The sequence below is a fragment of the Somniosus microcephalus genome, unplaced genomic scaffold (genome assembly GCF_052327205.1).
Source record: "Somniosus microcephalus isolate GS21.2 unplaced genomic scaffold, FLI_Smic_1.0 unresolved_chr1, whole genome shotgun sequence".
NCBI lineage: Eukaryota > Metazoa > Chordata > Chondrichthyes > Squaliformes > Somniosidae > Somniosus > Somniosus microcephalus.
In genome coordinates, this window is record NW_028225179.1 from 142,488,787 (window position 1) to 142,515,839 (window position 27,053).

General features: G+C 58.0%; 1 protein-coding gene across 3 annotated transcripts in view; it reads left to right on the forward strand.

The window, feature by feature from the left end:
- LOC147096089 (suppressor APC domain-containing protein 2-like) overlaps window positions 1–27,053 on the forward strand; it is a 372,823-nt gene that overhangs the window by 336,903 nt on the left and 8,867 nt on the right. For all 3 annotated transcript variants that reach the window (XM_085975020.1, XM_085975018.1, XM_085975019.1), the window contains exon 2: window positions 22,138–22,271. In XM_085975020.1, the coding sequence (XP_085831146.1) occupies window positions 22,138–22,271 (134 nt within the window). The remainder of the gene's footprint in view (window positions 1–22,137; window positions 22,272–27,053) is intronic.

Consider the following 27,053-nt stretch of genomic DNA (forward strand, 5'->3'; position numbering starts at 1 on the left):
GGTGGAAAGGACAGTGTCTGACCCACTGCACCGTCCAGTCCCACAGGGGGAAAGGACAGAGTCTGACCCACTGCACCACCCGGTCCCTAAGGGGAAATGACAGTGTCTGTCCAACTGCACCACCCAGTCCCAGAGGGGGAAATGACAGTGTCTGATCCACTGCACCGCCCAGTCCCAGAGGGGGAAAGGACAGTGTCTGACCCACTGCACCACCCAGTCCCAGAGGGGGAAAGTACAGTGTCTGACCCACTGCTCCACCCAGTCCCAGAGGGGGAAAGGACAGTGTCTCAGCCAGTGCAATGCCCAGTCCCAGAGGGGGAAAGGACAGTGTCTCACCCACTGCACCACACAGTCCCAGAGGGGGAAAGGACAGTGTCTGACCCACTGCACCAACAAGTCCCAGAGCGGGAAAGCACAGTGTCTGACCCACTGCTCCACCCAGTCCCAGAGGGGGAAAGGACAGTGTCTGACCCACTGCTCCACCCAGTCCCAGAGGGGGAAAGGACAGTGTCTGACCCATTGCACCACCCAGTCCCAGAGGGTGAAAGGGCAGTGTCTGACCCACTGCTCCACTGATTCCCAGAGGGGGAAAGGACAGTGTCTGACCCACCGCACCACTCTGCCCCAGAGGGGGAAAGGACAGTGTCTGACGCACAGCACTGCCCAGTCCCAGAGGGAGAAAGGGCAGTGTCTGACCCACTGCACCGCCCAGTCCCAGAGGGGGAAAGGACAGTGTCTGACCCACTGCACCACCCAGTCCCAGAGGGGGAAAGGACAGTGTGTAATCCACTGCACCGCCCAGTCCCAGAGCGGTAAAGGACAGTGTCTGACCCACTGCACCACCCAGTCCTAGAGGGGGAAAGGACAGAGTCTGACCCACCGCACCACCCAGTCCCAGAGGGGGAAAGGACAGTGTCTGACCCACTGCACCACCCAGTCCCAGAGGTGGAAAGGACAGTGTCTCACCCACTGCACCACCCAGTCCCAGAGGGGGAAAGGACAGTGTGTAATCCACTGCACCGCGCAGTCCCAGAGCAGGAAAGGACAGTGTCTTACCCACCGCACCACCCAGTCCCAGAGGGGGAAAGGACAGTGTCTGACACACTGCACCACACTGTCCCAGAGGGGGAAAGGACAGTGTCTGACCCACTGCACCACCCAGTCCTAGAGGGGGAAAGGACAGAGTCTGACCCACCGCACTGCCCAGTCCCAGAGGGGGAAAGGACAGTGTCTGACCCACTGCACCACCCAGTCACAGAGGGGGAAAGGACAGTGTCTCACCCACTGCACCACCCAGTCCCAGAGGGGGAAAGGACAGTGTGTAATCCACTGAACCGCCCAGTCCCAGAGCGGGAAAGGACAGTGTCTGACCCACTGCACCACCCAGTCCCAGAGGGGGAAAGGACAGTGTCTGACCCACTGCACCACCCAGTCCCAGAGGGGGAAAGGACAGAGTCTGACCCACCGCACCGCCCAGTCCCAGAGGGGGAAAGGACAGTGAATGACCCACTGCACCACCCAGTCCCAGCGGAAGAAGGGACAGTGTCTGACCCACCTCACCACCTAGTCCCAGAGGGGGAAAGGACAGTGTCTCACCCACTTCACCACCCAGTCCCAGAGGGGGAGAGGACGGTGTCTGACACATTGCACGAACCAGTCCCAGACGGGGAAAGGACAGTGTCTGAGCCAGTGCAACGCCCAGTCCCAGAGGGGGAAAGGACAGCGTCTGACCCACTGCACCGCCCAGTCCGGAGGTGGAAAGGACAGTGTCTGACCCACTGCACCGTCCAGTCCCACAGGGCGAAAGGACAGTGTCTGACCCACTGCACCACCCAGTCCCAGAGGGGGAAAGTACAGTGTCTGACCCACTGCTCCACCCAGTCCCAGAGGGGGAAAGTACAGTGTCTGACCCACTGCTCCACCCATTCCCAGAGGGGGAACGGACAGTGTCTGACCCACTGCACCGCCCATGTCCCAGAGGGGGAAAGGACAGTGTCTGACCCACCGCACCACCCAGTCCCAGACGGGGAAAGGACAGTGTCTGACCCACTGCACCACCCAGTCCCAGAGTGGGAAACGACAGTGTCTGACCAACTGCACCACCCAGTCCCAGAGGGGGAAAGGACAGTGTCTGTACCACTGCACCACCCAGTCCCAGAGGAGGAAAGTACAGTGTCTGACCCACCGCACCACCCATTCCCAGAGGGGGAAAGGACAGTGTCTGACCAACTTCACCACCCAGTCCCAGAGGGGGAAAGGACAGTGTCTGAGCCAGTGCAACACCCAGTCCCAGAGGGGGAAAGGACAGCATCTGACCCACTGCACCGCCCAGTCCAGAGGAGGAAAGGACAGTGTCTGACCCATTGCACCGTCCAGTCCCACAGGGGGAAAGGACAGAGTCTGACCCACTGCACCACCCGGTCCCTAGGGGGAAAGGACAGTGTCTGTCCCACTGCACCACCCAGTCCAAGAGGGGGAAATGAGAGTGTCTGATCCACTGCACCGCCAAGTCCCAGAGGGGGAAAGGACAGTGTCTGACACACTGCACCACCCAGTCCCAGAGGGGGAAAGTACAGTGTCTGACCCACTGCTCCACCCAGTCCCAGAGGGGGAAAGGACAGTGTCTCAGCCAGTGCAATGCCCAGTCACAGAGGGGGAAAGGACAGTGTCTCACCCACTGCACCACACAGTCCCAGAGGGGGAAAGGACAGTGTCTGACCCACTGCACCAACAAGTCCCAGAGCGGGAAAGGACAGTGTCTGACCCACTGCTCCACCCAGTCCCAGAGGGGGAAAGGACAGTGTCTGACCCACTGCTCCACCCAGTCCCAGAGGGGGAAAGGACAGTGTCTGACCCATTGCACCACCCAGTCCCAGAGGGTGAAAGGCCAGTGTCTGACCCACTGCTCCACTGATTCCCAGAGGGGGAAAGGACAGTGTCTGACCCACCGCACCACTCAGTCCCAGAGGGGGAAAGGACAGTGTCTGACCCACAGCACCGCCCAGTCCCAGAGGGAGAAAGTGCAGTGTCTGACCCACTGCATCGCCCAGTCCCAGAGGGGGAAAGGACAGTGTCTGACCCACTGCACCACCCAGTCCCAGAGGGGGAAAGGACAGTGTGTAATCCACTGCACCGCCCAGTCCCAGAGCGGTAAAGGACAGTGTCTGACCCACTGCACCACCCAGTCCCAGAGGGGGAAAGGACAGTGTCTGACCCACTGCACCACCCAGTCCCAGAGGTGGAAAGGACAGTGTCTCACCCACTGCACCACCCAGTCCCAGAGGGGGAAAGGACAGTGTGTAATCCACTGCACCGCCCGGTCCCAGAGCGGGAAAGGACAGTGTCTTACCCACCGCACCACCCAGTCCCAGAGGGGGAAAGGACAGTGTCTGACACACTGCACCACACTGTCCCAGAGGGGGAAAGGACAGTGTCTGACCCACTGCACCACCCAGTCCAAGAGGGGGAAAGGACAGAGTCTGACCCACCGCACCGCCCAGTCCCAGAGGGGGAAAGGACAGTGTCTGACCCACCGCACCACCCAGTCCCAGAGGTCGAAAGGACAGTGTCTCACCCACTGCACCACCCAGTCCCAGAGGGGGAAAGGACAGTGTGTAATCCACTGAACTGCCCAGTCCCAGAGCGGGAAAGGACAGTGTCTGACACACTGCACCACCCAGTCCCAGAGGGGGAAAGGACAGTGTCTGACCCACTGCACCACCCAGTCACAGAGGGGGAAAGGACAGTGTCTGACCCACCACACCACCTAGTCCCAGAGGGGGAAAGGACAGTGTCTCACCCACTTCACCACCCAGTCCCAGAGGGGGAGAGGACGGTGTCTGACACATTGCACGAACCAGTCCCAGAGGGGGAAAGGACAGTGTCTGAGCCAGTGCAACGCCCAGTCCCAGAGGGGGAAAGGACAGCGTCTGACCCACTGCACCGCCCAGTCCAGAGGTGGAAAGGACAGTGTCTGACCCACTGCACCGTCCAGTCCCACAGGGCGAAAGGACAGAGTCTGACCCAATGCACCACCCGGTCCCTTGGGGGGAAATGACAGTTTCTGTCCCACTGCACCACCCAGTCCCAGAGGGGGAAATGACAGTGTCTGATCCACTCCACCTCCCAGTCCCAGAGGGGGAGAGGACAGTGTCTGACCCACTGCACCACCCAGTCCCAGAGGGGGAAAGTACAGTATCTGACCCACGCACCGCGCAGTCCCAGAGGGGGAAAGGACAGTGTCTGAGCCACTGCAATGCCAAGTCCCAGAGGGGGAATGGACAGTGTCTGACCCACCGCACCGCCCAATCCCAGAGGGGGAAAGGACAGTGTCTGACCCACTGCACCACCCAGTCACAGAGGGGGAAAGGACAGTGTCTGACCCACCGCACCACCCAGTCCCAGAGGTGGAAAGGACAGTGTCTCACCCACTGCACCACCCAGTCCCAGAGGGGGAAAGGACAGTGTGTAATCCACTGCACCGCCCAGTCCCAGAGCGGGAAAGGACAGTGTCTGACCCACTGCACCACCCAGTCCCAGAGGGGGAAAGGACAGTGTCTGACCCACTGCACCACCCAGTCCCAGAGGGGGAAAGGACAGAGTCTGACCCACCGCACCGCCCAGTCCCAGAGCGGGTAAGGACAGTGAATGACCCACTGCACCACCCAGTCCCAGAGGAAGAAAGGACAGTGTCTGACCCACCACACTACCTAGTCCCAGAGGGGGAAAGGACAGTGTCTGACCAACTTCACCACCCAGTCCCAGAGGGGGAGAGGACGGTGTCTGACACATTGCACGAACCAGTCCCAGAGGGGGAAAGGACAGTGTCTGAGCCAGTGCAACGCCCAGTCCCAGAGGGGGAAAGGACAGCGTCTGACCCACTGCATCGCCCAGTCCAGAGGTGGAAAGGACAGTGTCTGACCCACTGCACCGTCCATTCCCACAGGGCGAAAGGACAGAGTCTGACCCACTGCACCACCCGGTCCCTAGGGGGAAATGACAGTTTCTGTCCCACTGCACCACCCAGTCCCAGAGGGGGAAATGACAGTGCCTGATCCACTCCACCTCCCAGTCCCAGAGGGGGAGAGGACAGTGTCTGACCCACTGCACCACCCAGTCCCAGAGGGGGCAAGTACAGCATCTGACCCACGCACCGCGCAGTCCCAGAGGGGGAAAGGACAGTGTCTGAGGCACTGCAATGCCCAGTCCCAGAGGGGGAATGGACAGTGTCTGACCCGCCGCACCGCCCAATCCCAGAGGGGGAAAGGACAGTGTCTGTACCACTGCACCACCCAGTCCCAGAGGGGGAAAGGACAGTGTCTGTACCACTGCACCACCCAGTCCCAGAGGAGGAAAGTACAGTGTCTGACCCACCGCACCACCCATTCCCAGAGGGGGAAAGGACAGTGTCTGACCAACTTCACCACCCAGTCCCAGAGGGGGAAAGGACAGTGTCTGAGCCAGTGCAACGCCCAGTCCCAGAGGGGGAAAGGACAGCGTCTGACCCACTGCACCGCCCAGTCCAGAGGAGGAAAGGACAGTGTCTGACCCACTGCACCGTCCAGTCCCACAGGAGGAAAGGACAGAGTCTGACCCACTGCACCACCCGGTCCCTAGGGGGAAAGGACAGTGTCTGTCCCACTGCACCACCCAGTCCAAGAGAGGGAAATGAGAGTGTCTGATCCACTGCACCGCCCAGTCCCAGAGGGGGAAAGGACAGTGTCTGACCCACTGCACCACCCAGTCCCAGAGGGGGAAAGGACAGTGTCTGACCCACTGCACCACCCAGTCCCAGAGGGGGAAAGTACAGTGTCTGACCCAGTGCTCCACCCAGTCCCAGAGGGGGAAAGTACAGTGTCTGACCCATTGCTCCACCCAGTCCCAGAGGGGGAAAGGACAGTGTCTGACCCACTGCACCGCCCATGTCCCAGAGGGGAAAGGACAGTGTCTGACCCACCGCACCACCCAGTCCCAGAGGGGGAAAGGACAGAGTGTAATCCACTGCACCGCCCAGTCCCAGAGGGGGAAAGGACAGTGTCTGACCCACTGCACCGCCCATGTCCCAGAGGGGGAAAGGACAGTGTCTGACCCACCGCACCACCCAGTCCCAGAGGGGGAAAGGACAGAGTCTGACCCACCGCACCGCCCAGTCCCAGAGTGGGTAAGGACAGTGAATGACCCACTGCACCGCCCAGTCCCAGAGGAAGAAAGGACAGTGTCTGACCCACCACACCACCTAGTCCCAGAGGGGGAAAGGACAGTGTCTGACCAACTTCACCACCCAGTCCCAGAGGGGGAGAGGACGGTGTCTGACACATTGCACGAACCAGTCCCAGAGGGGGAAAGGACAGTGTCTGAGCCAGTGCAACGCCCAGTCCCAGAGGGGGAAAGGTCAGCGTCAGACCCACTGCACCACCCGGTCCCGAGGGGGAAATGACAGTTTCTGTCCCACTGCACCACCCAGTCCCAGAGGGGGAAATGACAGTGCCTGATCCACTCCACCTCCCAGTCCCAGAGGGGGAGAGGACAGTGTCTGACGCACTGCACCACCCAGTCCCAGAGGGGAAAAGTACAGTATCTGACCCACGCACCGCGCAGTCCCAGAGGGGGAAAGGACAGTGTCTGAGCCACTGCAATGCCCAGTCCCAGAGGGGGAATGGACAGTGTCTGACCCGCCGCACCGCCCAATCCCAGAGGGGGAAAGGACAGTGTCTGACCCACTGCACCACCCAGTCACAGAGGGGGAAAGGACAGTGTCTGACCCACCGTACCACCCAGTCCCAGAGGTGGAAAGGACAGTGTCTCACCCACTGCACCACCCAGTCCCAGAGGGGGAAAGGACAGTGTGTAATCCACTGCACCGCCCAGTCCCAGAGCGGGAAAGGACAGTGTCTGACTCACTGCACCACCCAGTCCCAGAGGGGGAAAGGACAGTGTCTGACCCACTGCACCACCCAGTACCAGAGGGGGAAAGGACAGAGTCTGACCCACCGCACCACCCAGTACCAGAGTGGGTAAGGACAGTGAATGACCCACTGCACCACCCAGTCCCAGAGGAAGAAAGGACAGTGTCTGACCCACCACACCACCTAGTCCCAGAGGGGGAAAGGACAGTGCCTGACCAACTTCACCACCCAGTCCCAGAGGGGGAGAGGACGGTGTCTGACACATTGCACGAACCAGTCCCAGAGGGGGAAAGGACAGTGTCTGAGCCAGTGCAACGCCCAGTCCCAGAGGGGGAAAGGACAGCGTCTGACCCACTGCACCGCCCAGTCCAGAGGTGGAAAGGACAGTGTCTGACCCACTGCACCGCCCAGTCCCACAGGGCGAAAGGACAGAGTCTGACCCACTGCACCACCCGGTCCCTAGGGGGAAATGACAGTTTCTGTCCCACTGCACCACACAGTCCCAGAGGGGGAAATGACAGTGTCTGATCCACTCCACCTCCCAGTCCCAGAGGGGGAGAGGACAGAGTCTGACCCACTGCACCACCCAGTCCCAGAGGGGGAAAGTACAGTATCTGACCCATGCACCGCGCAGTCCCAGAGGGGGAAAGGACAGTGTCTGAGCCACTGCAATGCCCAGTCCCAGAGGGGGAATGGACAGTGTCTGACCCACCGCACCACCCAGTCCCAGAGGGGGAAAGGACAGTGTCTGAGCCACTGCACCACCCAGTCCCAGGGAGGGAAAGGACAGTGTCTGACCCACCGCACCGCCCAGTCCCAGAGGGGGAAAGGACAGTGTCTGACCCACTGCACCACCCAGTCCCAGAGTGGGAAACGACAGGGTCTGACCAACTGCACCACCCAGTCCCAGAGGGGGAAAGGACAGTGAATGACCCACTGCTCCACTCAGTCCCAGAGGGGGAAAGGACAGTGTCTGGCCCACTGCACCACCCAGTCCCAGAGGGAGAAAGGACATTGTCTGACACACTGCACCGCCCAGTCCCAGAGGGGAAAAGTACAGTATCTGACCGACGCACCGCGCAGTCCCAGAGGGGGAAAGGACAGTGTCTGAGCCACTGCAATGCCCAGTCCCAGAGGGGGAATGGACAGTGTCTGACCCGCCGCACCGCCCAATCCCAGAGGGGGAAAGGACAGTGTCTGACCCACTGCACCACCCAGTCACAGAGGGGGAAAGGACAGTGTCTGACCCACCGTACCACCCAGTCCCAGAGGTGGAAAGGACAGTGTCTCACCCACTGCACCACCCAGTCCCAGAGGGGGAAAGGACAGTGTGTAATCCACTGCACCGCCCAGTCCCAGAGCGGGAAAGGACAGTGTCTGACTCACTGCACCACCCAGTCCCAGAGGGGGAAAGGACAGTGTCTGACCCACTGCACCACCCAGTACCAGAGGGGGAAAGGACAGAGTCTGACCCACCGCACCGCCCAATACCAGAGTGGGTAAGGACAGTGAATGACCCACTGCACCACCCAGTCCCAGAGGAAGAAAGGACAGTGTCTGACCCACCACACCACCTAGTCCCAGAGGGGGAAAGGACAGTGTCTGACCAACTTCACCACCCAGTCCCAGAGGGGGAGAGGACGGTGTCTGACACATTACACGAACCAGTCCCAGAGGGGGAAAGGACAGTGTCTGAGCCAGTGCAACGCCCAGTCCCAGAGGGGGAAAGGACAGCGTCTGACCCACTGCACCGCCCAGTCCAGAGGTGGAAAGGACAGTGTCTGACCCACTGCACCGCCCAGTCCCACAGGGCGAAAGGACAGAGTCTGACCCACTGCACCACCCGGTCCCTAGGGGGAAATGACAGTTTCTGTCCCACTGCACCACCCAGTCCCAGAGGGGGAAATGACAGTGTCTGATCCACTCCACCTCCCAGTCCCAGAGGGGGAGAGGACAGAGTCTGACCCACTGCACCACCCAGTCCCAGAGGGGGAAAGTACAGTATCTGACCCATGCACCGCGCAGTCCCAGAGGGGGAAAGGACAGTGTCTGAGCCACTGCAATGCCCAGTCCCAGAGGGGGTATGGACAGTGTCTGACCCACCGCACCACCCAGTCCCAGAGGGGGAAAGGACAGTGTCTGAGCCACTGCACCACCCAGTCCCAGGGAGGGAAAGGACAGTGTCTGACCCACCGCACCGCCCAGTCCCAGAGGGGGAAAGGACAGTGTCTGGCCCACTGCACCACCCAGTCCCAGAGGGAGAAAGGACATTGTCTGACACACTGCACCGCCCAGTCCCAGAGGGGGAAAGGACAGTGTCTAACCAACTGCACCACCCAGTCCCAGATGGGGAAAGGACAGTGAATGACACACCGCACCACCCAGTCCCAGAGGGGGAAAGGACAGAGTCTGACCCACCGCACCGCCCAGTCCCAGAGTGGGTAAGGACAGTGAATGACCCACTGCACCACACAGTCCCAGAGGAAGAAAGGACAGTGTCTGACCCACCACACCACCTAGTCCCAGAGGGGGAAAGGACAGTGTCTGACCAACTTCACCACCCAGTCCCAGAGGGGGAGAGGACAGTGTCTGACACATTGCACGAACCAGTCCCAGAGGGGGAAAGGACAGTGTCTGAGCCAGTGCAACGCCCAGCCCCAGAGGGGGAAAGGACAGCGTCTGACCCACTGCACCGCCCAGTCCAGAGGTGGAAAGGACAGTGTCTGACCCACTGCACCGCCCAGTCCCAGAGGGGGAGAGGACAGTGTCTGACCCACTGCACCACCCAGTCCCAGAGGGGGAAAGTACAGTATCTGACCCACGCACCGCGCAGTCCCAGAGGGGGAAAGGACAGTGTCTGAGCCACTGCAATGCCCAGTCCCAGAGGGGGAATGGACAGTGTCTGACCCACCGCACCACCCAGTCCCAGAGGGGGAAAGGACAGTGTCTGAGCCACTGCACCACCCAGTCCCAGGGAGGGAAAGGACAGTGTCTGACCCACCACACCGCCCAGTCCCAGAGGGGGAAAGGACAGTGTCTGACCCACTGCACCACCCAGTCCCAGAGTGGGAAACGACAGGGTCTGACCAACTGCACCACCCAGTCCCAGAGGGGGAAAGGACAGTGAATGACCCACTGCTCCACTCAGTCCCAGAGGGGGAAAGGACAGTGTCTGGCCCACTGCACCACCCAGTCCCAGAGGGAGAAAGGACATTGTCTGACCCACTGCACCGCCCAGTCCCAGAGGGGGAAAGGACAGTGTCTAACCAACTGCACCACCCAGTCCCAGAGGGGGAAAGGACAGTGTCTGACACACTGCACCACCCAGTCCCAGAGGGGGAAAAGACAGTGTCTGACCCACTGCACCACCCAGTCCCAGAGGGGGAATGGACAGTGTCTGACCAACTGCAGCACCCAGTCCCAGATGGGGAAAGGACAGTGAATGACACACCGCACCACCCAGTCCCAGAGGGGGAAAAGACAGCGTCTGACCCACAGCACCACCCAGTCCCAGAGGGGGAATGGACAGTGTCTGACCAAATGCACCACCCAGTCCCAGAGGGGGAAAGGACAGTGTCTGACCCACTGCTCCACCCAGTCCCAGAGGGGAAAAGGACAGTGTCTGACACACTGCACCACCCAGTCCCAGAGGGGGAAAAGACAGTGTCTGACCCACTGCACCACCCAGTCCCAGAGGGGGAAAGGACAGTGTCTGACCCACTGCACCACCCAGTCAAAGTGGGGGAAAGGACAGTGTCTGACCCACCGCACCGCCCAGTCCCAGAGGGGGAAAGGACAGTGTCTGACCCACTGCACCACCCAGTCCCAGAAGGGGAAAGGACAGTGTCTGACCCACCGCACCACCCAGTCCCAGACGGGGAAAGGACAGTGTCTGACACACTGCACCACCCAGTCCCAGAGTGGGAAACGACAGTGTCTGTACCACTGCACCACCCAGTCCCAGAGGGGGAAAGGACAGTTTCTGTACCACTGCACCACCCAGTCCCAGAGGAGGAAAGTACAGTGTCTGACCCACCGCACCACCCATTCCCAGAGGTGGAAAGGACAGTGTCTGACCAACTTCACCACCCAGTCCCAGAGGGGGAAAGGACAGTGTCTGAGCCAGTGCAACACCCAGTCCCAGAGGGGGAAAGGACAGCGTCTGACCCACTGCACCGCCCAGTCAGAGGAGGAAAGGACAGTGTCTGACCCACTGCACCGTCCAGTCCCACAGGGGGAAAGGACAGAGTCTGACCCACTGCACCACCCGGTCCCTAGGGGGAAAGGACAGTGTCTGTCCCACTGCACCACCCAGTCCAAGAGGGGGAAATGAGAGTGTCTGATCCACTGCGCCGCCCATTCCCAGAGGGGGAAAGGACAGTGTCTGACCCACTGCACCACCCAGTCCCAGAGGGGGAAAGGACAGTGTCTGACCCACTGCACCACCCAGTCCCAGAGGGGGAAAGTACAGTGTCTGACCCACTGCTCCACCCAGTCCCAGAGGGGGAAAGTACAGTGTCTGACCCACTGCTCCACCCAGTCCCAGAGGGGGAAAGGACAGTGTCTGACCCACTGCACCGCCCATGTCCCAGAGGGGGAAAGGACAGTGTCTGACCCACCGCACCACCCAGTCCCAGACGGGGAAGGGACAGTGTCTGACCCACTGCACCACCCAGTCCCAGAGTGGGAAACGACAGTGTCTGACCAACTGCACCACCCAGTCCCAGAGGGGGAAAGGACAGTGTCGGTACCACTGCACCACCCATTCCCAGAGGGGGAAAGGACAGTGTCTGACCAACTGCACCACCCAGTCCCAGAGGAGGAAAGTACAGTGTCTGACCCACCGCACCACCCATTCCCAGAGGGGGAAAGGACAGTGTCTGACCAACTTCACCACCCAGTCCCAGAGGGGGAAAGGACAGTGTCTGACACACTGCACCACCCAGTCCCAGAGGGGGAAAGGACAGTGTCTGACCCACTGCACCAACCAGTCCCAGTGCGGGAAAGGACAGTGTCTGACCCACTGCTCCACCCAGTCCCAGAGGGGGAAAGGACAGTGTCTGACCCACTGCTCCACCCAGTCCCAGAGGGGGAAAGGACAGTGTCTGACCCATTGCACCACCCAGTCCCAGAGGGTGAAAGGACAGTGTCTGACCCACTACTCCACTGATTCCCAGAGGGGGAAAGGACAGTGTCTGACCCACCGCACCGCTCAGTCCCAGAGGGGAAAGGACAGTGTCTGACCCACAGCACCGCCCAGTCCCAGAGGGAGAAAGGGCAGTGTCTGACCCACTGCACCGCCCAGTCCCAGAGGGGGAAAGGACAGTGTCTGACCCACTGCACCACACTGTCCCAGAGGGGGAAAGGACAGTGCCTGACCCACTGCACCACCCAGTCCAGAGGGGGAAAGGACAGAGTCTGACCCACCGCACCGCCCAGTCCCAGAGGGGGAAGGACAGTGTCTGACCCACTGCACCACCCAGTCACAGAGGGGGAAAGGACAGTGTCTAACCCACCGCACCACCCAGTCCCGGAGGGGGAAAGGACAGTGTCTCACCCACTGCACCACCCAGTCCCAGAGGGGGTAAGGACAGTGAATGACCCACTGCACCACCCAGTCCCAGAGGAAGAAAGGACAGTGTCTGACCCACCACACCATCCAGTCCCAGAGGGGAGAGGACGGTGTCAGACACATTGCACCAACCAGTCCCAGAGGGGGAAAGGACAGTGTCTGAGCCAGTGCAACGCCCAGTCCCAGAGGGGGAAAGGACAGCGTCTGACCCACTGCGCCACCCAGTCCCAGAGGGGGAAAGGACAGTGTCTGACCAACTTCACCACCCAGTCCAGAGGGGAAAGGACAGTGTCTGACACACTGCACCACCCAGTCCCAGAGGGGGAAAGGACTGTGTCTGAGCCAGTGCAATGCCCAGCCCCAGAGGGGGAAAGGACAGCGTCTGACCCACTGCACCACCCAGTCCAGAGGTGGAAAAGACAGTGTCTGACCCACTGCACCGCCCAGTCCCAGAGGGGGAAAGGACAGTGTATGAACCAACGCACCGCACAGTCCCAGAGGGGGCAACGACAGTGTCTGAGCCAGTGCAATGCCCAGTCCCAGAGGGGGAAAGGACAGTGTCTGACCCACTGCACCAACCAGTCCCAGAGCGGGAAAGGACAGTGTCTGACCCACTGCTCCACCCAGTCCCAGAGGGGGAGTGTCTGACCCACTGCTCCAGCCAGTCCCAGAGGGGGAAAGGACAGTGTCTGACCCATTGCACCACCCAGTCCCAGAGGGTGAAAGGACAGTGTCTGATCCACTGCTCCACTGAGTCCCAGAGGGGGAAAGGACAGTGTCTGACCCACCGCACCACTCAGTCCCAGAGGGGGAAAGGACAGTGTCTGACCCACAGCACCACCCAGTCCCAGAGGGAGAAAGAGCAGTGTCTGACCCACTGCACCGCCCAGTCCCAGAGGGGGAAAGGACAGTGTCTGACCCACTGCACCACACTGTCCCAGAGGGGGAAAGGACAGTGTCTGACCCACTGCACCACGCAGTCCCAGAGGGGGAAAGGACAGAGTCTGACCCACCGCACCGCCCAGTCCCAGAGGGGGAAAGGACAGTGTCTGACCCACTGCACCACCCAGTCCCAGAGGCGGAAAGGACAGTGTCTGACCCCACAGCACCACCCAGTCCCAGAGGGGGAAAGGACAGTGTCTCACCCACTGCACCACCCACTCCCAGAGGGGGAAAGGACAGTGTGTAATCCACTGCACCGCCCAGTCCCAGAGCGGTAAAGGACAGTGTCTGACCCACTGCACCACCCAGTCCCAGAGGGGGAAAGGACAGTGTCTGACCCACTGCACCACCCAGTCCCAGAGGGGGAAAGGACAGAGTCTGACCCACCGCACCGCCCAGTCCCAGAGTGGGTAAGGACAGTGAATGACCCACTGCACCACCCAGTCCCAGAGGAAGAAAGGACAGTGTCTGACCCACCACACCACCCAGTCCCAGAGGGGGAAAGGTCAGTGTCTGACCAACTTCACCACCCAGTCCCAGAGCGGGAGAGGACGGTGTCTGACACATTGCACCAACCAGTCCCAGAGGGGGAAACGACAGTGTCTGATCTACTGCAGCACCCAGTCCCAGAGGGGTAAAGGACAGTGTCTGACACCCTGCGCCACCCAGTCCCAGAGTGGGAAAGGACAGAGTCTGGCCCACTGCACCACCCAGTCCCAGAGGAGGAAAGGACAGTATCTGACCCACCGCACCACCCAGTCCCAGAGGGGGATAGGACAGCGTCGGACCCACTGCACTGCCCCGTCCAGAGGTGGAGAGGACAGTGTCTGACCCACTGCACCAGCCAGTCCTAGAGGGGGAAAGGACAGTATCTGAGCGAATGCAACGCCCAGTCCCAGAGGGGGAAAGGACAGTGTCTGACCCACTGCACCACCCAGTCCCAGAGGAGGAAAGTACAGTGTCTGACCCACCGCACCACCCAGTCCCAGAGGGGGAAAGGACAGTGTCTGACACACTGCACCACCCAGTCCCAGAGGGGGTAACGACAGTGTCTGACCCACTGCACCACCCGGTCCCTAGGGGGAATGGACAGTGTCTGACCCATTGCACAAACCAGTCCCAGAGGAGGAAATGACAGTGTCTGATCCACTGCACCGCCCAGTCCCAGAGCGGGAAAGGGCAGTGTCTGACCCACTGCACCACCCAGTCCCAGAGGGGGAAATGACAGTGTCTGGGCCACCGCACCACCCAGTCCCAGAGGGGGAAAGGACAGTGTCTGACCCACTGCACCAGCCAGTCCCAGAGGGGGAAATAACAGTGTCTGATCCACTGCACTGCCCAGTCACAGAGGGGGAAAGGACAGTGTCTGACCCACTGCACCACCCAGTCCCAGAGGGTGAAAGGACGGTGTCTGACCCACCGCAACACCCTGTCGTAGAGGGGGAAAGGACAGTGTCTGACCCACTGCACCACCCAGTCCCAGAGAGGGAAAGGACAGAGTCTGACCCACTGCACCACCCAGTCCCAGAGGGTGAAAGGACGGTGTCTGACCCACTGCAACACCCTGTCGTAGAGGGGGAAAGGACAGTGTCTGACCCACTGCACCACCCAGTCCCAGAGAGGGAAAGGACAGAGTCTGACCCACTGCACCGCCCAGTCCCAGAGGGGGAAAGGACAGTGTCTGACCCACTGCACCACCCAGTCCCAGAGGGGGAAAGGACAGTGTCTGACCAACTGCACCACCCAGTCCCAGAGGGGGAAAGGACAGTGTCTGACACACTGCACCACCCTGTCCCAGAGGGGGAAAGGACAATGTCTGAGCCAGTGCAACGCCCAGTCCCAGAGGGGGATAGGACAGCATCTGACCCACTGCACCACCCAGTCCAGAGGTGGAAAGGACAGTGTCTGACCCACTGCACCGTCCAGTCCCACAGGGGGAAAGGACAGTGTCTGACCCACCGCATCACCCAGTCCCAGACGGAGAAAGGACAGTGTCTGACCCACTGCACCTCCCGGTCCCAGAGGGGGAAAGGACAGTGTCTGATCCACTGCACTGCCCAGTCCCAGAGGGGGAAAGGACAGTGTCTGACCCACTGCACCTCCCAGTCCCAGAGGGGGAAAGGACAGTGTCTGACCCACCGCACCACCCAGTCCCAGAGGGGGAAAGGACAGTGTCTGATCCACTGCACCGCCCAGTCCCAGAGGGGGAAAGGACAGTGTCTGATCCACTGCACCGCCCAGTCCCAGAGGGGGAAAGGACAGTGTCTGACCCACTGCACCGCCCAGTCCCAGAGGGTGAAAGGACAGTGTCTGACCCACTGCACCACCCAGTCCCAGAGGGGGAAAGGACAGTGTCTGACCCACTGCACCACCCAGTCCCAGAGGGGGAAAGGACAGTGTCTGACCCACCGCACCACCCAGTCCCAGAGGGGGAAAGGACAGTGTCTGACCCCACTGCACCGCCCAGTCCAGAGGTGGAAAGGACAATGTCTGACCCACCGCACCACCCAGTCCCAAGGGGGAAAGGACAGTGTCTGACCCACTGCACCACCCGGTCCCAGAGGGGGAAAGGACGGTGTCTGACCCACCGCAACACCCTGTCGTAGAGGGGGAAAGGACAGTGTCTGACCCACTGCACCACCCAGTCCCAGAGAGGGAAAGGACAGAGTCTGACCCACTGCACCACCCAGTCCCAGAGGGTGAAAGGACGGTGTCTGACCCACTGCAACACCCTGTCGTAGAGGGGGAAAGGACAGTGTCTGACCCACTGCACCACCCAGTCCCAGAGAGGGAAAGGACAGAGTCTGACCCACTGCACCGCCCAGTCCCAGAGGGGGAAAGGACAGTGTCTGACCCACTGCACCACCCAGTCCCAGAGGGGGAAAGGACAGTGTCTGACCAACTGCACCACCCAGTCCCAGAGGGGGAAAGGACAGTGTCTGACACACTGCACCACCCTGTCCCAGAGGGGGAAAGGACAATGTCTGAGCCAGTGCAACGCCCAGTCCCAGAGGGGGATAGGACAGCATCTGACCCACTGCACCACCCAGTCCAGAGGTGGAAAGGACAGTGTCTGACCCACTGCACCGTCCAGTCCCACAGGGGGAAAGGACAGTGTCTGACCCACCGCATCACCCAGTCCCAGACGGAGAAAGGACAGTGTCTGACCCACTGCACCTCCCGGTCCCAGAGGGGGAAAGGACAGTGTCTGATCCACTGCACTGCCCAGTCCCAGAGGGGGAAAGGACAGTGTCTGACCCACTGCACCTCCCAGTCCCAGAGGGGGAAAGGACAGTGTCTGACCCACCGCACCACCCAGTCCCAGAGGGGGAAAGGACAGTGTCTGATCCACTGCACCGCCCAGTCCCAGAGGGGGAAAGGACAGTGTCTGATCCACTGCACCGCCCAGTCCCAGAGGGGGAAAGGACAGTGTCTGACCCACTGCACCGCCCAGTCCCAGAGGGTGAAAGGACAGTGTCTGACCCACTGCACCACCCAGTCCCAGAGGGGGAAAGGACAGTGTCTGACCCACTGCACCACCCAGTCCCAGAGGGGGAAAGGACAGTGTCTGACCCACCGCACCACCCAGTCCCAGAGGGGGAAAGGACAGTGTCTGACCCACTGCACCGCCCAGTCCAGAGGTGGAAAGGACAATGTCTGACCCACCGCACCACCCAGTCCCAAGGGGGAAAGGACAGTGTCTGACCCACTGCACCACCCGGTCCCAGAGGGGGAAATGACAGTGTCTGACCCACTGCATCACCCAGTCCCAGAGGGAGAATGGACAGAATCTGACCCACTGCACAACCCAGTCCTAGAGAGATTTCATGTTTCATTCATCACAGTAAATTGAGTCAGATGTTGAAAGGTTTGACGAGAGATTATATGTGGGCTCGTTCGCCACCTCCCATCCCATTACAGACACTCTGAGACTGCCACACTGAAGGGTCTATCGACTGAGGCAGGATCTGAGGTCGAGCTGTCACTTGTGCATATCAGCTGCACATCTGTCCCCTGGACTCGGATGCAGCCGAATGCTTCCATGTGCGAGGTTAGGACAGGAAACGTGCAGCTGTCAATCATTTAAAGCAGCAGCGTCCGGCCTTTGAACAGCTGCTCTCGTTAAGTGGTGAGCCGGGAGTAGAAGAAGCAATTTAAAGCGGCGCTGCAAGCCATTTCAGTGAAAGACAATGGCCTCACCTGCCGGGCGACGGCACAATTTGAGCCACCGATTATGGTTGCCTGCAAGATGTAAGGCGATTTGAAAATTGACACATGCTTTCATAAGAAATGCAGTCAGGGCAGAAATCGAGTCTCTTAATGGGTTTGGGGTGTCCAGTCAATTTATACTTTCAAACAGGAGCTGGAGGAAGGGCCAGATGGGCAGACTTATGGAGTAAAAGGCTCCTCTCTCTGCTGGCTGTCCTGGTTCTCTGTATGAGCTTAGGCCATCTCAACACAATGAAGCAGTGAACGACGACTCACAGCACAGAGCTGTCACTTCTGGTTTCTGCCCTGGGAGTGTTTGATGAGACGGTGTAGAGGAAGCGTTACTCTGTATCTAACCCGTGCTGTACCTGCCCTGGGAGTGTTTGATGGGACATAGAAACATAGAAACATAGAAGATAGGAGCAGGAGTAGGCCATTCGGCCCCTCGAGCCTGCTCCGCCATTCAATGAGATCATGGCTGATCATTAAAATTCAGTACCCGGTCCCTGCTTTCTCCCCATATCCCTTGATCCCTTTAGCCTTAAGAAATATATCCAACTCCGTCTTGAATATATTAAAGAATTGGACTCTACTGCCTTCTGTGGTAGAGAATTCCACAGGTTCACCACTCTCTGGGTGAAGAAATTCCTCCTCGTTTCTGTCCTAAATGGCTTACCCCTTATCCTTAGACTGTGACCCCTGGTTCTGGACTCCCCGACCATCGGAAACATCCTTCCTGCGTCTAGTCTGTCCAGTCCTGTCAGAATTTTATAAGTTTCAATGAGATCCCCTCTCATTCTTCTAAACTCCAGCAAGTATAAGCCCAAACGACCCAATTTCTCCTCATACGTCGTTCCTGCCATCCCAGGTATCAGCCTGGTGAACCTTCGCTGAATTCCCTCCATGGCAAGAACATCCTTCCTCAGATAAGGCGACAAAAGCTGCACACAATATTCAAGGTGTCGTCTCACCAAGGCCCTGTACAACTGCAGCAAGACATCCTTGTTCCTGTACTCAAACCCTCTCGCTACGAAGGCCAACATACCATTTGCCTTCTTAACCGCCTGCAGCACCTGCATGCTTACCTTCAGCGACTGGTGCACAAGGACACCCAGGTCTCGTTGCACTTCCCCTTCTCCCAATCTATTGCCATTCAGATAATCTGCCTTCCTGTATTGACACCAAAGTGAATAACCTCGCATTTATCCACATTAGATTGCATCTGCCATGCTTCTGCCCAATCACCCAACCTGTCCAAATCATCCTGGAGTTTCTCGGCATCCTCCTCACAGCACACACGCCCACCCAGCTTTGTGTCGACTGCAAACTTGGAGATATTACATCTAGTTCCCTTGTCTAGATCATTAATATATATTGTGAATAGCTGGGGTCCAAGGACTAATCCCTGCGATATCCCACTAGTCACTGCTTGCCACTCGGAAAAAGACCCATTTATTCCAACTCTTTGCTTTCTGTCTGCCAACCAGTTCTCTATCCAAGTCAATACCTTGCCCCCAATCCCATGTGCCTTAACTTTACACGCTAATCTCTTATGCGGGACCTTATCAAAAGCCTTTTGAATGTCCAAATACACCACAGCCACTGGTTCTCCCTTATCTATATTACCAGTTACATCCTCAAAAAATTCCAGTAGATTAGTCAAGCACGATTTACCTTTCGTAAATCCATGTTGACTTTGTCCGATCCTGTCACTGTTTTCCAAGTGCTCTGCTATTACATCTTTTATAATGGACTCTAGCATTTTCCCCACTACCGATGTCAGGCTTACCGGTCTGTAATTCCCCGTTTTCTTTCTACCACCTTCTTTGAATAGTGGGGTAACATTAGCTACCCTCCAATCCGTGGGTACTGTTCCAGATTCCATTGAATGTTGGAAGATGATCAGCAATGCATCTACTATTTCTAGGGCCACTTCCTTAAGTACCCTAGGATGCCACTTCCTTAAGTACCCTAGGATGTAGATTATCAGGCTCTGGGGATTTATCGGCCTTCAATCTCGTCAATTTCCCTAACACCATTTCCCTACAAATACTGATTTCTTTCAGTTCCTCCCTTTCATCAGACCCTATGTTCCCCGACATCTCTGGGAGGTTATTTGTGTCCTCCTCAGTGAAGACAGTGTAGAGGGAGCTTTACTCTGTATCTAACCCGTGCTGTACCTGCCCTGGGATTGTTTGATGGGACAGTGTAGAGGGAGCTTAACTCTGTATCTAAACCATGCTGTACCTGCTCTGGGAGTGTTTGATGGGGACAGTGTAGACGGCGCTTTACGCTCTATCTAACCCGTGCTGTACCTGCCCTGGGAGTGTTTGATGGGACAGTGTAGAGGGAACTTTACTCTGTATCTAGCCCGTGCTGTACCTGCCCTGGGAGTGTTTGATGGGACAGTGTAGAGGAAGCTTTACTCTGTATCTAACGTGTGCTGTACCTGCACTGGGAGTGTTTCATGGGACAGTGTAGAGGAAGCTTTACTCTGTATCTAACCCGTGCTGTACCTGCCCTGGGGATGTTTGGTGGGACAGTGTAGAGGGAGCTTTACTCTGTATCTAACCCGTGCTGGACCTGCCCTGGGAGTGTTTGATGAGGACAGTGTAGAGGGAGCTTTACTCTGTATCTAACGGGTGCTGGACCTGCCCTGGGAGTGTTTGATGGGGACAGTGTAGAGGAAGCTTTACTCTGTATCTAACCTGTGCTGGATCTGCCCTGGGAGTGTTTGATGGGACAGTGTAGAGGGAGCTTTACTCTGTATCTAACCCATACTGTACCTGCTCTGGGAATGTTTGATGGGACAGTGTAGAGAGCTTTACTCTGTATCTATCCCATGCTGTACCTGCCCTGGGAGTGTTTGATGGGACATGTAGAGGGAACTTTACTCTGTATCTAGCCCGTGCTGTACCTGCCCTGGGAGTGTTTGATGGGACAGTGTAGAGGAAGCTTTACTCTGTATCTAACCCGTGCTGTACCTGCAGTGGGAGTGTTTGATGGGACAGTGTAGAGGGAGCTTTACTCTGTATCTAACCCGTGCTGTACCTGACCTGGGGATGTTTGGTGGAACAGTGTAGAGGGAGCTTTACTCTGTATCTAACCCGTGCTGTACCTGCCCTGGGCATGTTTGATGGGACAGTTTGGAGGGAGCTTTACTCTGTATCTAACCCGTGCTGTACCTGCCCTGGGAGTGTTTGATGGGACAGTGTAGAGCGAGCTTTAATCTGTATCTATCACATGCTGTACCTGCCCTGGGAGTGATTGATGGGACAGTGTAGAGGGAACTTTACTCTGTATCTAACCTGTGCTGTACCTGCCCTGGGAATGTTTGATGGGACAGTGTAGAGCAAGCTTTACTCTGTATCTAACACATGCTGTACCTGCCCTGGGAGTGTTTGATGGGGCAGTGTAGATGGAGCTTTACTCTGTATCTAGCACGTGCTGTACCTGCCCTGGGACTGTTTGATGGGACAGTGTAGAGAGAGCTTTACTCTGTATTTAACACATGCTGTACCTGCCCTGGGAGTGTTTGATGGGGCAGTGTAGATGGAGCTTTACTCTGTATCTAGCCCGTGCTGTACCTGCCCTGGGACTGTTTGATGGGACAGTTTAGAGGGAGCTTTACTCTGTATCTAACCTGTGCTGTACCTGCCCTGGCAGTGTTTGATGGGTCAGGTTAGAGGGAGCTTTACTCTATATCTAACATGTGCTGGGAGTATTTGATGGGACAGTGTAGAGGGAGCTTTACTCTGTATCTATCCCATGCTGTACCTGCCCTGGGAGTGTTTGATGGACAGTGTAGAGGGAGCTTTACTCTGTATCTAACCTGTGCTGTACCTGCCCTGGGATTGTGTGATGGGACAGTGTAGAGGGAGCTTTACTCCATATTTAATCTTCTACAAGAAAAACATCATTCACCTTTTTGAGCGCAAAACTCGCCCAGGAAACCTAATGAGCAAACAGTTGGATAGGTAACAGGAATGGGTTTGGTGATGTTCGGGACAGGCTCCCTCAGTGCAGCAGTGCAGTATCAGTCAGGATTTGGTGCTCAATTCTCTAGAGTGGGACTTGAACCCACAATCTTCTGACTCAGGGGCTAGAGTGATACCAACTGAGCCACGTGAGTGAGTTGAAGCAACAACAACTGCTATTATATAGTGTCTTTAACGGCAGTAACAGGTCCCAAAGCACTTCACAGGAGCGATTATCAAACAAAAACTTGACAGCGAGCCACATAAGGAGATATTAGAGGAGATGTGGTCAAAGAGGTAGGTTTTAAGTTGCGTCTCAAAGGAGGAAAGTGGGAGAGGATTTGGGAGGGATTACCAGAGCTTAGAGCCCAGGCAGCTGAAGGACAGGCGACCAGTGTTGGGGTGATAGAATTGGGGATATGCAAGAGGCCGGAATTAGAGGAGCAGAGATCTCATTGAGCCATTTCCCCCCATGATCTCAGTCAGCGCCGGACCTTTCTCGCTTTAACCGCCGCTTCTCTCTTCCAATTAGACCGTGAGGGGATGGGAATCAGTCGCTCACAGAGCATCACCACCTCCATTGCCCGGGTGGCCCTGCACCAGAGCGGCCGGGGACGCAACGAACCCAGGCGGCACACCATAGCCAACGGCATTGATTACGACGTGGTAAGTGCGACCAAGCGAGGCCCCGGGGTTGGGGGGGGGTGGAGGGGGTGCTGCCGGGTTAATAGAGAGCGAATCGGGATCCCATGATCAACCTGAAAGACTGAACAGGCTGGGGCTCCTTCCTCTAGAAACAAGATGACTGAGGGGGTGACCTGATGGAGGTCTTTACAATTATGAAGGGTTTCGATAGGGTCGATGTGGAGAAGATGTTTCCACTTGTGAGGGAGTCCAGAACTAGGGGCCGTAAATACATGATCGACACTAATAAATCCAATAGGGAATTCAAGGAGAAACTTCTTTACCCACGAGTGGTGAGAATGTGGAACTCGCTACCACAGGGAGTGGTTGAGGTGAATAGTACAGATATTCAAGGGGAAGCTCGATACATACATGAGGGAGAAAGGAACAGAAGGATGTGCTGATAGGAGGAGATGAAGTAAGATGGGAGGAGGCTCGTGTGTAGCATAAACATCGGCATGGACTGGTTGGGCCGAAAGGCCTGTTTCTGTGCTGTAAGTTCTATGTATTTCTATGTAAACCCAGCCCCTCCCGTGACCCTGCACCCCCCCAGTGACCCTGCTCCCCCCCAGTGACCCTGCTCCCCCCGTGACCCTGCTCCCCCCCGGTGACCATGCTCCCCCCGGCAACCCTGCTCCCCCCCGGCGACCCTGCTCCCCCCCGGCGACCCTGCTCCCCCCCGGCGACCCTGCTCCTCCCCCGGTGACCCTGCTCCCCCGGCAACCCTGCTCCCCCCCCGGCGACCCTGCTCCCCCCCGGCGACCCTGCCCCCCCGGCGACCCTGCTCCCCTCCGGCGACCCTGCTCCCCCCCCGGCGACCCTGCTCCCCCCCCGGCGACCCTGCTCCCCCCCCGGCGACCCTGCTCCCCCCCGGCAACCCTGCTCACCCCCCCGACGACCCTGCTCCCCCCCGGCGACCCTGCTCCCCCCCGGCAACCCTGCTCACCCCCCCGACGACCCTGCTCCCCCCCGGCGACCCTGCTCCCCCCCGGCGACCCTGCTCCCCCCCAACTACTCTGCTCTACCCCTGTTATCCTAAGGTTCCCCACTCCCCTAAGCTTTATCCATCTCCTGAACCACCCCCCCACCCCCACCTGGAACACTGAGACCGGGTTTCTCAGCCCTGCTGTAGTCCTACGCCCATGAAGGGTTAATGGAAACATTAAGCACAGATTCGGAACGGCCCAAGGCGGAGAACTCAGGTGACAACAGGACCTCCCTGTGGTGCCGGCCCACCAAATCTCTCCAGGCATCTGGGGCCCACTCCTGAGGTGTCGGTGTGTGTGATGCCCGAGGGGAATTCGTGATGAGGCGTCCCGGGAACAGGAACATTCAGCCAGCCCATCGTTAATTAGGCTGAGTGCTAATTAAGTCCGCTGGGAACACGGCCGGACTCTCGGTGACAGGTGCAAACACAAGGGCATCCTCCTGCTCTCTCAACGCCGTCAAACAAAGCAAGGAAATGATTCCAAAGATAAAAGAGCAACAGCAATTTGTCACCGATACAAGCTCGGCCTGTGGGATTTGAGAGGCCTGAGATTTACAGGGATCATTAGGATGAAGGTTACCATGGAGACGAGAGACGAGCTCAGCCTGTCAGCCACCCCAACCCCCCCACCCCCCGCCAAAAACAGTGCAATTAATATTTAAGTTTGTCTAAAGCTTCCAGCGCTGTCAATTGGTTGACTGGCACTTGGCCCTGATTCTTTGAGTGTGTTAGGACTGAGGAACAGCAGGAGCCCTTTCAGCCCCTTGAGCCTGTTCTACCATTCAATTAGATCAACTCCAATTACCCGCCTCATCCCTCGACACCCTTACCCAACAACAATCTATCGATCTCAGTCTTGAAAGCTCCAATCGATCCCCCCAGCCTCCACAGCCTTTAGGGGAGAGAATTCTAGATTTCTACGACCCTTTGTGTTAAGAAGCGCTTCCTGATTTCCCTCCTGAATTAACTCATTTTAAGGTTATGCCCCCTCATTCTTGACTCCCCCCACCAGAGGAAATAGTTTCCCCATTATCTACTATATCGCATCATTTTAACATTTTAAACACTTCAATCTTCTATATTCGGGGGACTACACGCCACGTTTATGCAACCTGTCCTCATAATTTAGCCCTTTAAGCCCCGGTATCATTCTGAAATGATGGATTTGGAACAATGGACTATCATTGAGTCTGGGTGTGGTGTGGGGGACAGAGCACACTAGGGTCCCCAGTAGTACTAAGCTATAAAGACCAGAAAACATCCTGGTCCAATCTTGGGTCCCACAAACAGCAATGTGATAAGTGACCAGATAATCTGTGTTAGTGATGTTGATTGAGGGATAAATACTGGCCAAGACACCAGGGAGAACTCTCATGCTCTTCTTCCAATAGTAGTTTCAAATTTTTTCCATTCACCTGAGAGGGCAGATGGGGCCTTGGTTAAAACTCTCATACACAATAAGGCACCTCCAACAGTGCGGCGTTCCCTCGGTACTGCCCATCTGAAAGTGTAGCACTCCCCGAGTACTGCCCCTCCGACAGTGCGACGCTCCCTCGGTACTGCCCGTCTGAAAGTGTAGCACTCCCCGAGTACTGCCCCTCCGACAGTGCGGCATTCCCTCGGTACTGCCCGTCTGAAAGTGTAGCACTCCCTGAGTACTGCCCCTCCGACAGTGCGGCGCTCCCTCGGTACTGCCCGTCTGAAAGTGTAGCACTCCCTGAGTACTGCCCCTCCGACAGTGCGGTGCTCCCTCGGTACTGCCCGTCTGAAAGTGTAGCACTCCCTGAGTACTGCCCCTCCGACAGTGCGACGCTCCCTCGGTACTGCCCGTCTGAAAGTGTAGCACTCCCCGAGTACTGCCCCTCCGACAGTGCGGCATTCCCTCAGTACTGCCCGTCTGAAAGTGTAGCACTCCCCGAGTACTGCCCCTCCGACAGTGCGACGCTCCCTCAGTCCTGCCCTTCCGACAGTGCAACGCTCCCTCAGTACTGCCACTCTGACAGTGCAGTGTTCCCTCAGTACTGCCTCTCCGACAGTGCAGTGTTCCCTCAGTACTGCCTCTCTGACAGTGCAGCGCTCCCTCAGTACTGCCCTTCTGACAGTGCAGCGCTCCCTCAGTACTGCCCCTCCGACAGTGTGGCGCTCCCTCAGTACTGCCCCTCTGACAGTGCAGCGTTCCCTCAGTACTGCCCCTCTGACAGTGCAGTGTTCCCTCAGTACTGCCTCTCCGACAGTGCAGCGCTCCCTCAGTACTGCCCTCTGACAGTGCGGCGCTCCCTGAGTACTGCCCCTCTGACAGTGCAGCGCTCCCTCAGTACTGCCCCTCTGACCATGCATCGCTCCCTGAGTACTGCCCCTCCAACAGTATGGCGCTCCGTCAGTCCTGCCCTTCCAACAGTGCAACGCTCCCTCAGTACTGCCCCTCCGACAGTGCAGCGCTCCCTCAGTACTGCCCTTCTGACAGTGCAGCGCTCCCTCAGTACTGCCTCTCCGACAGTGCAGCGCTCCCTCAGTACTGCCCTCTGACAGTGCGGCGCTCCCTGAGTACTGCCCCTCTGACAGTGCAGTGCTCCCTCAGTACTGCCCCTCTGACAGTGCAGTGCTCCTTCAGTACTGCCCCTCTAACAGTGCAGCGTTTCCTCAGTACTGCCCCTCCAATAGTGCAGCGTTCCCTCAGTACTGCCTCACTGACAGTGCAGTGCTCCTTCAGTTCTGCCCCTCCGACAGTGCCGCGTTCCCTCAGTACTGCCCTTTGACAGTGCGGCGCTCTCTCAGTACTGCCCCTCTAACAGTGCAGTGTTCCCTCAGTACTGCCTCTCCGACGGTGCAGCGCTCCCTCAGTACTGCCCTCTGACAGTGCGGCGCTCCCTGAGTACTGCCCCTCTGACAGTGCAGCGCTCCCTCAGTACTGCCCCTCTGACCATACATCGCTCCCTGAGTACTGCCCCTCCGACAGTATGGCGCTCCCTCAGTCCTGCCCTTCCGACAGTGCAACGCTCCTTCAGTACTGCCCCTCCGACAGTGCAGCGCTCCCTCAGTACTGCCCTTCTGACAGTGCAGCGCTCCCTCAGTACTGCCCCTCCGACAGTGTAGCACTCCCTCAGTACTGCCCCTCTGACAGTGCAGCATTCCCTCAGTACTGCCCCTCTGACAGTGCAGAGCTCCCTCAGTACTGCTTCTCCGACAGTGCGGCGCTCCCTGAGTACTGTCCCTCTGACAGTGCAGTGCTCCCTCAGTACTGCCCCTCTGACAGTGCAGTGCTCCTTCAGTACTGCCCGTCCGACAGTGCAGCGTTTCCTCAGTACTGCCCCTCCGACAGTGCCGCGTTCCCTCAGTACTGCCCTTTGACAGTGCGGCGCTCTCTCAGTACTGCCCCTCTAACAGTGCAGTGTTCCCTCAGTACTGCCCTCTGACAGTGCGGCACTCCCTCGGTACTGCCCTCTAACAGTACGGCGCCCCCTCAGTACTGCCCTCTGTCAGTACGGCGCTCCCTCAGTACTGCACTGGGAGTGTCAGCCTAGATTATGCGCTCAAGTCTCTGTAGTTGGGACTGGAACCAAAATCTTGTGAGAGACGTCACAGAGTGAGCAAGGAGAGAAATGGAAGAGAAAGCAAGGACGAACTTGCATTTATATAGCACCTTTTACCATCTCAGGACGTCCCAAAGTGCTTTACTGCCAATGAAGTGTAGTGACTGTTGTAACCAGACTCCTTCATCTCAGCACTGAAGAGGAAATTCTGCCCCAATCAGCAGGCTTGACATCAATTGGATGCAC